The sequence below is a fragment of the Peromyscus eremicus genome, chromosome 8a, assembly GCF_949786415.1.
Source record: "Peromyscus eremicus chromosome 8a, PerEre_H2_v1, whole genome shotgun sequence".
Lineage (NCBI taxonomy): Eukaryota > Metazoa > Chordata > Mammalia > Rodentia > Cricetidae > Peromyscus > Peromyscus eremicus.
Window position 1 is genome coordinate 97,131,501 of NC_081423.1, and position 12,923 is coordinate 97,144,423.

At 52.7% G+C, this 12,923-nt stretch overlaps 1 protein-coding gene across 1 annotated transcript; it reads right to left on the reverse strand.

The window, feature by feature from the left end:
- Positions 1–765: 765 nt before the first annotated feature.
- On the reverse strand, positions 766–10,200 carry Fdxr (ferredoxin reductase). The gene is made up of 12 exons (XM_059272085.1): positions 9,865–10,200; positions 9,141–9,244; positions 4,997–5,092; positions 4,670–4,792; positions 4,450–4,563; positions 4,051–4,152; positions 3,139–3,246; positions 2,813–2,897; positions 2,501–2,700; positions 2,248–2,419; positions 1,338–1,508; positions 766–1,228 (listed from the first exon to the last, which is right to left on the reverse strand). The coding sequence occupies exons 1-12, from the start codon at positions 9,941–9,943 to the stop codon at positions 1,098–1,100; spliced, it is 1,485 nt and encodes a 494-aa protein (XP_059128068.1). The 5' UTR covers positions 9,944–10,200; the 3' UTR covers positions 766–1,097.
- Between the last annotated feature and the right edge of the window lie 2,723 nt (positions 10,201–12,923).

Here is a 12,923-nt window from a genome sequence, read left to right on the forward strand (position 1 = left end):
CCGCCCTGGCCCGCCCCAGCCGGCCACCGGTGCCCCCCTGGCCCTTCTAGGCCCCTCCCTGCCAGCCTGTGCTCCTAGCTGCCCCCCTCTCCTCTCTCCTGCTCAGGGACCCTGTCCCCAGACCCGATACTCAGAGGCAAGGGCAGCTTCGGAGAAAAAAACCAGCTTGCCCGGAGCCCTGGGTTCAGAGCCCTTAGCTTCCTAGCTGTGTGACCTTGGGCCAGTTAATTTCGAGGCTCCTTCAGTTTATAAAGTAAGGCCAGATTTTGCTGCCATAAGAGACTATAAACTGCCGTAGGCTGGAGTAGTCTTTGAAAAGGCTTGTGGATTTGTCTGGAAGCTTGAAAATGGAAAGGCACAGACCATGTGGAGATTGGAGGGTCCGGCCAAGCCTGCCAGCAACCGGGAGAGACCGGGCATCCTGGGGACAAGCTGCTGCCCTGTGTTCTCGCTCCCTCCTTTTCTCTTCTTTTGTCTCTGTTTCTGTCCTGGAAGTACCAGGCAGCGAGGCCAGCAGGGCAGACAAGTAAGGGATTTGTCACCAGTGACTGAAGTGTGAACTGAAGACCCAGAGGCCACAGAAGCAAAGAATAGACAGGAAAGGCAGGGTAAGGGCATGCCAGGCCTGACCACCAAGCCCCCTGGTCTCCAAGAGGCTCTGGAGCAAGGTTCTGTCTCCTCAGTTCCATCTGGCAGCCACAGACAAACAGGCCAGAAAGTGACCCCACCCCCCACCCCCCAAAAAAGTAGCCCATCAACCATGGCTCTTAGGTACAGCTGTTTTATTTCCACTGTGTTCCCATTCTAGGGGCCCTCCAAAGTTCATCAGGAAGGAAGTAGGAGTGGGCAGAGTCAGCCTGTCCCTCCACCCATCCCTAACCGAAGGTTCCCTCCTTGGCCTAGAACCACAAGGGCAAGGTCAACTTGCAGAAGACAGAGATCAGAGGCCCCTGGAAGGGCCGCCGCTCAGCCTGAAGCCGGGGTAGTCAGCACTGTATCTGGGCGAAGAATCTAGGAGAGGACTCCAGCTCAGACGGCCTCAGGCCCCGCGTCCTTGCACAGACTCTCTTCTTCAGGGTGGGGCCTGGGGTCCAGGTTCAGTGCCCCAGCAGCTGCAGCATCTCCCTGGGATCCACCAGTTTCTCCCTCGGTTTCCCAGCACCCTGGCCTCGAGATATCTCCTCAGCATCCAGCTTCTCCCAGTCAGAGAAAGAGACTGGCCGGACCCCTAAGGCAGATAGGAAGACACGTTAATGCCATCATCTCCTCTAAGGGACCCTCTTCCCAAAGGGTAAAGTTCCAAAGATAGGCCGCCCTCGCCCTCCCCACTCCCAGACCTCGATTGCTGAGCAGGGCTTGAATGGCTGTATAGCCAGGTCTGGGGCCAGCGGGCAGCAGCCCCGCCTTCAGGTCCTGCAGCAGCACCTGGCTGGTGAGGAAGCTGTCCGTCATGGTGGTGGTGATAACACCTGTGGGTCCTCGCTTCACCCAGCCACTGCAGTAGAGGCCTGAGAAGGGCAACAGAGACTTCTGACCATTCTGCATCGCAATACACGCGCGCGCATGCACACACACACACACACACACACACACACACACACACACACACGCACGCACGTAAACATCCCCATGTCTCCCAGGAGATCCTACAGGCTGGCCCACTATAGCTACTGGTTCACATGATAGTGTGTGTGTGTGTGGGGGGGGGGTTTTGTTTTGTTTTGTGGTTTGGTTTGGTTTTTTTGAGACAGAGTTTCTCTGTGTAGACCAGGCTGGCCTTGAACTCACAAAGCTCTGCCTGCCTCTGCCTCCCGAGCTCTGAGATTAAAGGTGTGCGCCATTATGCCTGGCCCGTGAGGGCCTCTTGGCTTGTTCTCCATGCCATCTGCCTTTCCTCAGTCTCCTTGCGGATGAGACTTGCTCACCACAGTTCGGCAGGCCCTTCGGGACACTTACTGAATGAATGCACAAGATGGGCACCTGGGTAAGAAGATGAAGCCCCCCAAGGACAGGGCTATCTCCCACCAGTGTCAGCACTGGTCCAGGGCAGGCCTCAGGAAGCTTTACTGAATGACGTCCCAGCTTGCCTGAGAACGTGCCCTAGGGGGCAGGAGGAGGGCGGGCTATGCTCTAGGACTGGCCTGTCTGGAGCTGTCTCCCATTACATCACTGTAGAATGAGTGGTCTTGGGACACCAGCCTTTCAGCCCCATCATAATTAGATGCCCACCTTCTCACATCCTCTCACCTGGTACATTCACAACCCGGCCTTCTATGTTGGGAATGACTCCAAGCTTGGGGTCAAAGGGCACACTGGGGTCAATGGGACGACTCTTATACCCAACGCTGCTCAGCACCAGCCCACAAGGGAGGTCCTCCACATCTCCCGTGGGCACCGCACGGGTGGACTCACCAACATCCTGTTGGGGAGAACGTGGGTAACACCAGGTTGGGATGGGGGAAGCCTCAAGAAGGGGAAGTTTGGGTCACGTGAGACTCACCTCCAGTCTGGTAACTGCCAGGCGGATGCCAGCTACCTGTTGGCCATCTGGCGTGGGTAGCACCTGCTGGGGACTTCGGAAAAAGCGGAGGCCCCAGGCCCGGGAAGCCAGTGCTTGGCGGGCAGCCTCTTCCACCCCTGGTTTCTCTGTGGCTGTCCGAAGCAGCAGCTCTGTCAGCCGCTTCCTTGGACGGGGGACATCTGTGAGCAACATGGAACGTTTCAGGGCTGTCCCTGCTGGTCACCTTCCCCCAAGCCGATGAGCTGGGGCGGAGGGGGGGGGGCGCGGGGAGGGCTGGACTTGGCCCCTCACCCTTAATTCTGTCCTGGAGGCCCAAGAAATCCGAAGGATCCAAAATGGGCCGGGTTCCTGGTAACTGAATCATCTCTCGAAGCTCCTTGGGGGTGGGGGTGGGGGAGGTAAGGGAGGAGGTCAGGTCCTGAACCCACCAGAGTTCAGCAGCCCTGGTAGGAGAGACTATCAGCAGTGTGGGGAAAGACCAACAGCCCTGGGGCCCTGCCCACCCCCCATTCCATCCAGGGAAGCAGCTACTCCCAGGGCTCTGGGGCAACCCCAACATACACAAAAGTGGAAGCCTCTTATTGGGACTCCGGTTCCTCCCACTCTGGATGCAGTACCTTAATGGTGAAGGCCACTTGCAGGGGTCCACGCCGGCCCACTATCCACACAGTCTTCACCCGACTCTGCCTCAAGACTCCCAAAGCTGCCTCTGTGATGTCTGTTTTCTGGCACAAAAGGAGGCTCTTAAGGCCAATCACGGTGGAACACGAGACAGAGGCATGAGGATCTCTGCGAGCTCAAGGCCAGCCTGATCCACACAGGCTATAATAAGGAGACCTTGACTCAAAATAAAGGGGTTGGGAGGTCTTGACTTGGGGAAGGGGATTTGCCAGGTCAGTTGGTCTTGTTCCTACTCCAACACAGAGAAAGCCAACGGCCCAAAAACTATACCGCTACTCCCCCCTGGTGGCCACATAGAGCATTGACACCAACTCTCCAAATGGCTCCTAGGTAACAGGATTCCAGCTGATTCTGCCATTCACTCACAATCCATCACATGTCCAGAACAGGACAAGGGGCTTAAGGGGGCAAGAGCAGTTTATGTGAGCCAAACAGGCTAGTTCAGAACCCCACAGAGTTCTTGTTTTGTGGAGAAACTGATAATCAAATCTCATCACAGACCGTAAACTTGTAGTAGTGAAGCAAGGTTAGGGATGTAAAGGCCACTAGTAGCTGAGACCATATTACAGAAAAAGCACCTACTAAGACAGCCTGGAAGACCTCTTGGCAGAAGGAATAGTTGAGCCAAGGATGAAAAGAAGGAGGAATGTCAATTCTTAACTAGCAGGTCAGTCCAGATGTTCCAAACAGGGAGAATGTGTATGTAAATGTCCAGTGGCACAGGAGTCTGCCTGGGCTCCTGGAGGAAACAGGCACTGGGCTGTTTGGAGGGATGAGACCTGAACCCCACAGGCAGGAGCATCCATTGCTCAGTGTGCTCCCACCTCCAGCCTCTGACTGCCCCTCACCTCCAGGTGCTCAGGTGGGGTCAGCAGGATCCGGGCCACATCCAGAGCCACATTCCCCTGTCCCAGAATCACAGCTGTGTCACAGCTCAGATCCGGCGCCAGCTGGAGGAGAAAGGTCTTGATAGGGCATCCCCACCCCCAGCTCCAGTCAGGCTAATCTCATCTGCAGACACCTTAGGTCAGGCCCAGCTGTGCCCTCAGGCTGCCCTACCCTTAGACAGTCCACTCTACCCCACTTCCCTCTCCCCCAGCCCCACAGGTCTCCTCAGCTGACCTGCCTCAGTCATGGACGTCTCACATCTCCTCAGCTTGCTCCTCACTGCCTTCACCTCAGACTCTAACACCTCAGGGATGCTCCTGACTCCAGCCAGAAGCAGCAAGGGTGCTCCCCCAACTCACCTCCCGGTTCTCAGGAAGCCCATTGTACCAGCCCACAAAGGCCCGGGCTGAGACCACCCCAGGCAGCTCCTCGCCAGGAATTTCCAGGGTTTGGTGGTCCTCTGCTCCATAACTCTGAGGAAAGATGCAGTGCCCACCCAGGCCCAAGGCCTCAGCACCAGCCTCCTGTCTCTCATCAGCCCCTCCTCTCACATCCACACCCCGCCACATGGGCACTCACCAGCACCACGGCATGGTAGGCTTCCTGAAGCTCTGGCACAGACACGTCCCTGCCCACCACCACATTGCCCCGGAAAGCACAGCGATCTGAGCGGGCTGTCTGTGTGAACGTGTTGATGACATTCTGCCAGGCAGCAGGAGGAGGGGAACATCAGAAGACAGAGCAGCTCCTGGGGGCATGTCAGTACCACCCTCACCCATGATCCCCAGGATGGAGCCCGGGTCCCATCACACAGAGAGCCAAAGGTCCTCCTACCACACCAGGGAGCCTCTCTCTCCTCCTCATTTTTACTGTCTCCAACGCCACCTCCACCCGAAAGACACCCACCTTTACTTCTGGGTGGTCAGGTGCCACACCAAAGCGCACGAGGCCAAAGGGCACCAGCTGCTTCTCGTAGATGTCTACATGGGCCCCGGTATGGTGCTGCGGGGAAGCACAGCCGGTGGGTTCAAGAGGGAAGCTGGGTCCCCACGGGGCCTCCCTTCCCCTTCCCCAGACAGAGCAACAAAGCTCAGCTCAAACGGCCAAGGAGACTGGCCCCACCACCCAGGAGCAGATAGAAAAGAAGGCTCTGGCTCTCTGTCCGCCCAGACAAGGAGAACATACGCAGCCAGACAAGCTGAGGTCAGATTCAAGGACTTCCAACGGAGAATGTGAGAAGCTGGAAGTGAGTATCAGGACTTAATCCTCGGGTCAGATATATACCTTCACCTTCTAGACATGCTGGCCACGTGACCTGAGAACCCATCTTTGAGAACCTGCCTTAGCTCTAAATCTCCAACGTGATGCTCCCTCCGCAAGAGAGGGAGTGAGGGCCCAGCTGGGACATGTGTGGACAGAGGGAGTGGCAGTGGGCCCACTCCCAGCTTCCGGCTACCCCATGTTGTCTGTCCTCCCAGGGCACTTTGCAGGGTGTAGGGAGGGTATGAGACTGCAATCGGCCAGGCAAGCTTGGTCTGGCTTTGCTGCTACCAACAGCATGGGCCTGGTAGGTCCCAGAACACCCCTGGTCTCCTCCTCTGTGAACTGGGAAGCCTGGGGAAGGTAGGACAGTGAAAGATTTGGGGAATCAGGGGAGCATGCCCTGAGCCCTGCCCTATCCCACCCAGTTCAAAAGGACTCAAGGCAGTGAGTTCCTGCCTAATCCCCCCCCCCCCACCTACTGCCTTTGCCCAAATCCTGCTTCCACCTATTCCCCCATCAGCCCTAAGTCCAGCCTTCCAGCCCATCTGCCTTCTATCCTTGGCCAGCTCAGGGGTGGCCTCCCAAACCACCTTTCCAACTCCATGGAAACTGAACCCACGAAGAGCTCAGGCCATGAAGTCAGCAGCCAGAGCCAGGCCCAGCTCCAATGCTAACTGGCTGTCACAGAGAAAGCTTCCACACATTTCTGTGCGATAGAAATGTCCTGTCCCTCTGGGTCACACTCAAGGCTGAGTGAGTCAGACCCAGGCTCTCAGCCCTGGGCTCCCCCAGTGGGAGGACACAATGAACTCACCCAGGATCATCACAACTGTGACTGCCATTGGAGCACGTCATTTCTTGTTCCAAAACCTCCCAATGCTTCTCTCACTGCCATAGGGCAAAGTTCAAACTGCTTAGCCTGCCAGGCACCCCTAACACAACCTGACCTCACTGTCCCCATCTTCCACTCCATCCTGCTACAAAGGGAGTCTTCCTTCCAGGCACAAGGTTCTCCCCCAGCCTACCTCCACCCCTAATCTCACACACAGACCCATCTTCCTCAGGCCAACTGCTGCTTCTCTGGCCCTTTTCCTAAAAAGGACAGGTTCTGGAGCACTTTGGTGCTCTGTTCCTCCTGGACACACACTCAGGATGTCCTAGGAGCATCTTACCTACTTCCTCCTGTGACCTCAAATCTTGCAGATCTGTCATGGCCTCTCTATCTCTTCTCCCATCTTTTCACCCTATCTCTCGACCTCATCCTGAGACGTCAGAACCTGAGATCCAGACGTCGCACTCCATACATCTCATCCCACCCTTTGTCCTCTACCCTTTCCCCTCTACACTGCGACCCTGTCTATCTCAGGCCCTGGAGCTCCAGTCCGAGCCTTCGACCTCCCCTTTCACCTTGACCTATTAGTTCCCCATCCTGACCCGCCCTCTCTTCCTCTCTGGGCAAATAGCCCTGCTTAAGTCTACCCTTCAGAGAGAATATTCCAAATGAAAACTGGGTTGAGGGTGCAGCAAACTGGCAGAATGCTGTTTATCATTCACAAGGCCCTGTGTTCAACCCCCAATGGAAGGTTCCTTGTTTTTCCTTTCTTAAACATACTTTCTTAAAATTGGGTGGGGGGGGGGGGATAAGCACATAAGTACTGGTGCCTGAAGAGGCAGAAGATGGGTTCGGAGCCCCTGGAGTTACAGGTGGTTGTGAGCCACCTGATGTGGGTTCTGGGAACCAAACTCAGATCCTCCGCCTTAGATGCTTAAGTGAAGCCAGTTTCCTATGTCTGTGAATGCCAGAATCCCCCAGGGTGTTTGCTTAAAACTGCTGATTCTGAGGGTCCCAGTCACAGAGTTTGATTAAATCTGAGCTGGGCCCAGAAAAGCTCATTTAAATAAGAGTTCTCCAGCAGGGAATATGGAGAGTGCGCAAAGAAAGCCACTCAAGTCTAGAGTGTGGCCCACGGTTTCTAGGCACCTTGTGATCTGGGCTCCAGTTGCCTCCTTAGCCCTAGCTCTCACCTCTTCACCCCCAGATACTCACTGACCTTCTGGAACAGGCTCTGGAATGATGCCAAAGGGCCATTCTCCTTCCTCTGGCCTTTGTCCACATCATTTCCCACACCTGAGGCACTCCTGCTCTTCCAGCCTCACATCCTCCACAAAATGCAGTTTAGACACATCTCCCTCTAGACTGGGTTAGGGTTCACCTAGTTTAAGCTCTAAAATACCTTGCAAACCAGCCACCTCAAGCTAGAATGCCATGAGCACAAGAAACTACATCCACACACCTGTAGGTCAAGATCTGGCCCACAGAGAAGACACCAAGAACCCCGCCTTCCAGGCTATCCTCTCACCCTTCAGCTAACAGTCAGTGCCTCTCACAAGAAACCCTCCTGGATACCAACCACACCACTCATCTGTCCACCCCTGCCACCCCAGCCCTGAAAGCCCATGAGTCTCCATCCCAGAGGCCAGGCTGTCCTTCCTCAGTGGCCTTGCATTCCAGGCTGACTCCCCACATCAGGGCCAGAGAGCTGCCAAAGCCCACATGTGGTTTTCAGTGCATCTCCTGTGGGCATTTCTAAGGAGCAGCTTCTGGTCACAATGCCCTGTGTGAGTCTGGAAGGAGCTGCAGAGTCATGCACAGGTCACTTCTCAACAGAGTATCTCCATGAGGCCTTCCTAGTGTCAACCCTGGGTAAACCAGGCCAGTGGGTCACATTACCTTTCAAGTATCTGCATGTATTATCAATATAATTGCCCTTTCTCCTGTCTTGTAGATATTACAAGCCTCTCTAAAGTTCAGACACTGTCTCATCTCAGTCAATCCTAGTATCCCTTACATAAAAAAATACTTATTTTATTATTTTTAGTTGTGTGTGTGTGTGTGTGCACACGCGTGTGCGCGCGCGCGTATGAATAAAGGTGCAAGCAGAAGCCAGAAGCAGACGTCAGATCTCCTGGAGCTGGAGTTGTGAGCTACTATGTGGGTGCTGGGAACCCAACTCCCATCCTCTGTGAGACAGCAAACAACTCTTAACCATGGAGCCTCCTCTCCAGCGCCCCCCCCCCCTTCCTCTTTTGCCTTAAGGTCTGAGATAGAGTTTCAAGTACATCTGGTAGCCTTGGAGTCCTGTCTGACAAGACTAATACTGAAAGCTTTGAGACCTTGGCCTTTAGCGGGAGAAAATGGGCATGTGGAAGGCTGGGGCTGTGGTGAGGCCAGCCAAGCTTAAGAGCAGATAGCCTTGAAATGTAGAACACTGGCCAGGCGGTGGTGGCGCATGCCTTTAATCCCAGCACTTGGGAGGCAGAGCCAGGTGGATCTCTGTGAGCTCGAGGCCAGCCTGGTCTCCAAAGCGAGTTCCAGGAAAGGCGCAAAGCTACACAGAGAAACCCTGTCTCGGAAAAAAAAAAGAAAGAAAGAAAGAAAGAAATGTAGAACACTGGAGATGGAGAAATGTAAAAGAAGATAAGGGGGGGGGGGATAAAGCCATCCCACAAGACTGCAAAAAAAGATTGAAAAAAACTTCCCTTCTTGGTGAAGCAGTCAGTGCTGCCCATCCGTCACTGACCACCAGTCATGGGACAAACACATTTCTCTCACAGCTGAGGACCTAAGGTGGGAACCTCAGACGTAGGTGTGGAATCAGGTAGAATGGACACAGCTTAGGTGAGCTGGAAGCCCCTTCCTTACCAAGCAAACCAAAGGGCTGGAGCCCACCCACAGAATCGGGGCAAGAAATGAAAGGTGAGAAAGGAGCCTGGAGAGAGGACTTACCTTTAACAAGTGTTGAGCTGTGTAGAAGCCAGCTGGGCCACTGCCAACCACACAGATCTGGGGGGTCGTTTCCCGTGTGGAGAACTGCTGGCAGAAGCCTGGGGCTGGGCAGAGGAGGGGATGGCAAGGTTAAACCAACACTCTCTGACCACCCCAACCAATTCTGTCCAGTTGCAGCCTGCCCTTCACCCTCACCTGCGTCCTCCTTCTGTTCCTCAAAGCTTCATCATTCCATCTGAATGCCAAGGCTGACTTTATCCAGAACCCCATGCCTCACCTACGAACATGCTACGCCTACACCAGACCCCCTTGGCCCCTGAATCTGTCCTGCACAGCACTTCATTTTTCTTGTGGGACTCCCTGTGTGATTCCACGTCTTTATATCCCCATCACGTCTCTATCTTACTTTTTTCCTATCCTTTCTTTTCCCACAGAACTCTATCTTTCATATCCTCACCTCCCTGTCACCCCCAATTCACCTCGTCTCACACATGCGGACCTCATAGTTTTGCCTTTTCGCCTTTACTGACCAGTGTCTTACCCAGGACGCCTCACACCTCATCGCACAGACCCTCTCCCCTGTACACCACTCCCATCTCTCCCGCAAGAGCAGACACCTCCAGCTTCGCCCCTCGCCCAGTCCCGCCTCAGCTCCGCTCGGACCCCTGCTCTTGATCACAACCCTCCCCTCGCCCTGGTGCAGCCCCAAGAGCCCTGCTCCTACTCGGGGTGCTCCTGGAGGGAGGCGGCCGGACCCTAGGCCACGCGGACCAGTGCCACCGGCGCCAGCAGCGCAGAGCCATGGCTGAGAACAGACACCAGCGGGAGGAAAGGATCGCCGTGAGTGACTCCTAGGTGCTGAGCGCAGGGCGACAGCTCGCCGGGGGCGGTCCTCTGGGCCCGCCCATCACTGTGGCCCCGCCCCAAACCTCGCCTCCCGCTCGCTAGGAAAGCTCAACTTCGAGACTCCACTCTGGTCTCCGGAAGAGTCCCGCCCCCAAAAGAGAACCACGCCCCCAGCTTCCGAAGCCCGGCCCCCAGAGCGACTGAACTTGAAAAACTTAACAAATTTCTTCCCAGTCTTCCTTGTCGTTACAGATACCGGAAGTCTAGGATTTGAAGAATACGAATCCCCAACGCCATTTCAGGTGCTCTTGGAGAAAGCAGCCAATTAAAAAGGAGCTTACTTTACGTAAAACTTGTCGCTCGTTGATGACGCAATGCTGTTGCCTTTGCCTTTTGATAGGGTGTCTTCCTTCTTGAGTGATTTTTGTCCCAGCCAATCAGGAGCCCAGAGTCCGGAAGTCTCTGGTATCCCGGCTCTTGGCGCCTCTTTTTAAGCCTGGGTGTTGAACTGGTGTAGCCCCAAAGAGATACTGTTCGTGTCAGACCAGGGAAAATATTAAATTCTCAAGAGCTTGTTTCTCTTTACTTTCTTCTCATTATAAGGGAGAAAACGCGCGAAGAGACTCTGCTCTGGCACTGAGAACACTGATCCCGACCTTCAGCCCCTGCCTGTCCAGCGGTACAGGGATCAGGGTAAGACGGTACCTTAGGTGCAGAATTTAAGGAGGCACCCAAAAGCTCAGTAATCAAGGTAAATCATGCATATTCTAATTATATATTTTAAAAGAAAGTTGATGCAAGAACATAAGCAGTATCTATTTTTTACTTTTTATTACACTTACCTATTTTATTACATTATTTGTGGGGCCCGTGTACATGCCACAGCGCTCACATGGTATATGGTAGTCAGAGGACAGCTTTCAGGAATTGGTTCTCTCCTTCCACTACGTGAGTTTTTGGGTATCAACTCATGACTGGCCCGGGAGCAAGCTACTTTACCCTCTTGCTGACCCACAAATACTTGGAGTTAAGAATGGTAGAGTGTCTACTCCATGCGCACAAGACCCTATTTTCAACCGCAATGCCAAAAATAAAATTAAAATAAAGGCAAGATCCATCGTCACCTTTGACCAGATAGGCCTAATGCTTCCCTAAGGGTCTTTCTCCTTCTTGGAAGACTAACCTATCTTGTCATCCCCACAGCATCTGACTCTTGTTTATTTATTTTTATTGAAGATTGAAGCCAAAGACTTATGCAATTAATCTACCTTGTAACTGCACCCCTTGCTCCTGGCTTAATTTTCGGTTTCATAATTCAGCAGCAAGCCCAGCCTGAGCTACAGAGCAATGCCTGGTCTCATGAAACAGCATGCTACTTCTTTTGTGAAAGGTAAATAGCAGTTGGAATGTCATCATACTAGTTTAAACTGGCCTGACTGTAATCTGGATTTCTTGGGCCAGATAAATGGCTAGGTTTCAGCTTGGTGGACTTCATTGTGAGTGACTCCATTTTTTGTTTTTTTTTCTGGTCTGTTGGAGCCTTGTGCAGGAGCTTAACCTAGAACAGAAGCTTCCCCTGTTTTATATTTCATACTTTTTACACTATTTTAAGATTTTTTTTTAGCCAGGCTGTGGAGGTGCATGCCTTTAATCCCAGCACTCAGTAGACAGAGGCAGGCAAATCTCTGAGTTCAAGGCCAGCCTGATCAAGGAGAGCTAGGGCTACACAGAGAAACCCTGTATGGAAAAAACAAACAAGATTATTTTTAATTGAATTTTAACATACAGAAAAGTGCAGACATTCTAATCATAGCTTGATGGGTTATGAGCCCATAAGGTGTAAATGATGTGACTGACACCCAGATTAAGAACCAGAACACAGTGAGTAACCTAGGAGTCCTCTGCCCTACAAGTCACTCCCCTACTCTCTTATTGAGATGTAAATATTAGTCTCTAATATGTCATTGTGTTTTAAGCCTGTCCCACAAGACCAGCAGGCAAGCCGAATGCTACCCCGAAGCCTATTTTGTGTGACACACAAAATAAATAAATAAATAAATAAATAAATAAATAAATAAATAAATAAATAAAATAATAAAAAATTTATATGTAGGGCTTCAGAACCACCAGAGCAGAGGTACCAGGCAGCTGTGAGCTATCTGAAATGGGTGCTAGGAATCTGATCCTCTGCAAGTACAGCAAGTGTTCTTAACCTCTGAACCATCTTAAATGGTAGCATATTTAATATTTTACTTGTTCATTTCTTTTTAAAAATATATTTTTGTTAATTCTTTGAGAATCTTATACACTATATTTTGATCACATTCCCCCTTTCCTCCCCCTAATCCCTCCGAGATCCACCCCTTCACCCCAACTTCATGTCCTCTTTTTTTTTTAATCTGCTGAATCCAGTTTTGGTTGCCCATGTACTTATAGCATGGTGGACCTACCAGGGGCTATACCCTTTAAGAAAACTGACTCACCTTTCCCCAGAAAACGTCAACTGTCAGGAGAACCTCAGTTAGCAGTAGGGGCTTCTGAGCCCTTCTCCCTTCGTGGTGGTTTGAATGAAAAAGGCTCACAGGGAGTAGCTCTATTAGGAGGTGTGGCCTTGTGGGAGGGGGTGTGGCCTTGTCACTGGGGGCGGGGTTTGAAGTTTTAGATGCTCAAGCCAGGCCAGAGTCACTCTTCCTTTCTGCTGCCAAGGATCCAGATGTAGAACTTTCAGTCCCTCTCCAGCACCATGTCTGCCTGTGGGCCGCCATGCTTCTCGCCATGATGATATCGGACTAAACCTCTGAACTGTAAGCCAGCCCCAATTAGATGTTTTCCTTTATATAAGTTGCTGTGGTCATGGTGTCTCTTCACAGCGATAGAAACCCTAACTAAGACACCCCTCTATGCTAGAATTTTCTCACTGGCTTGGTCTTGTGTCTT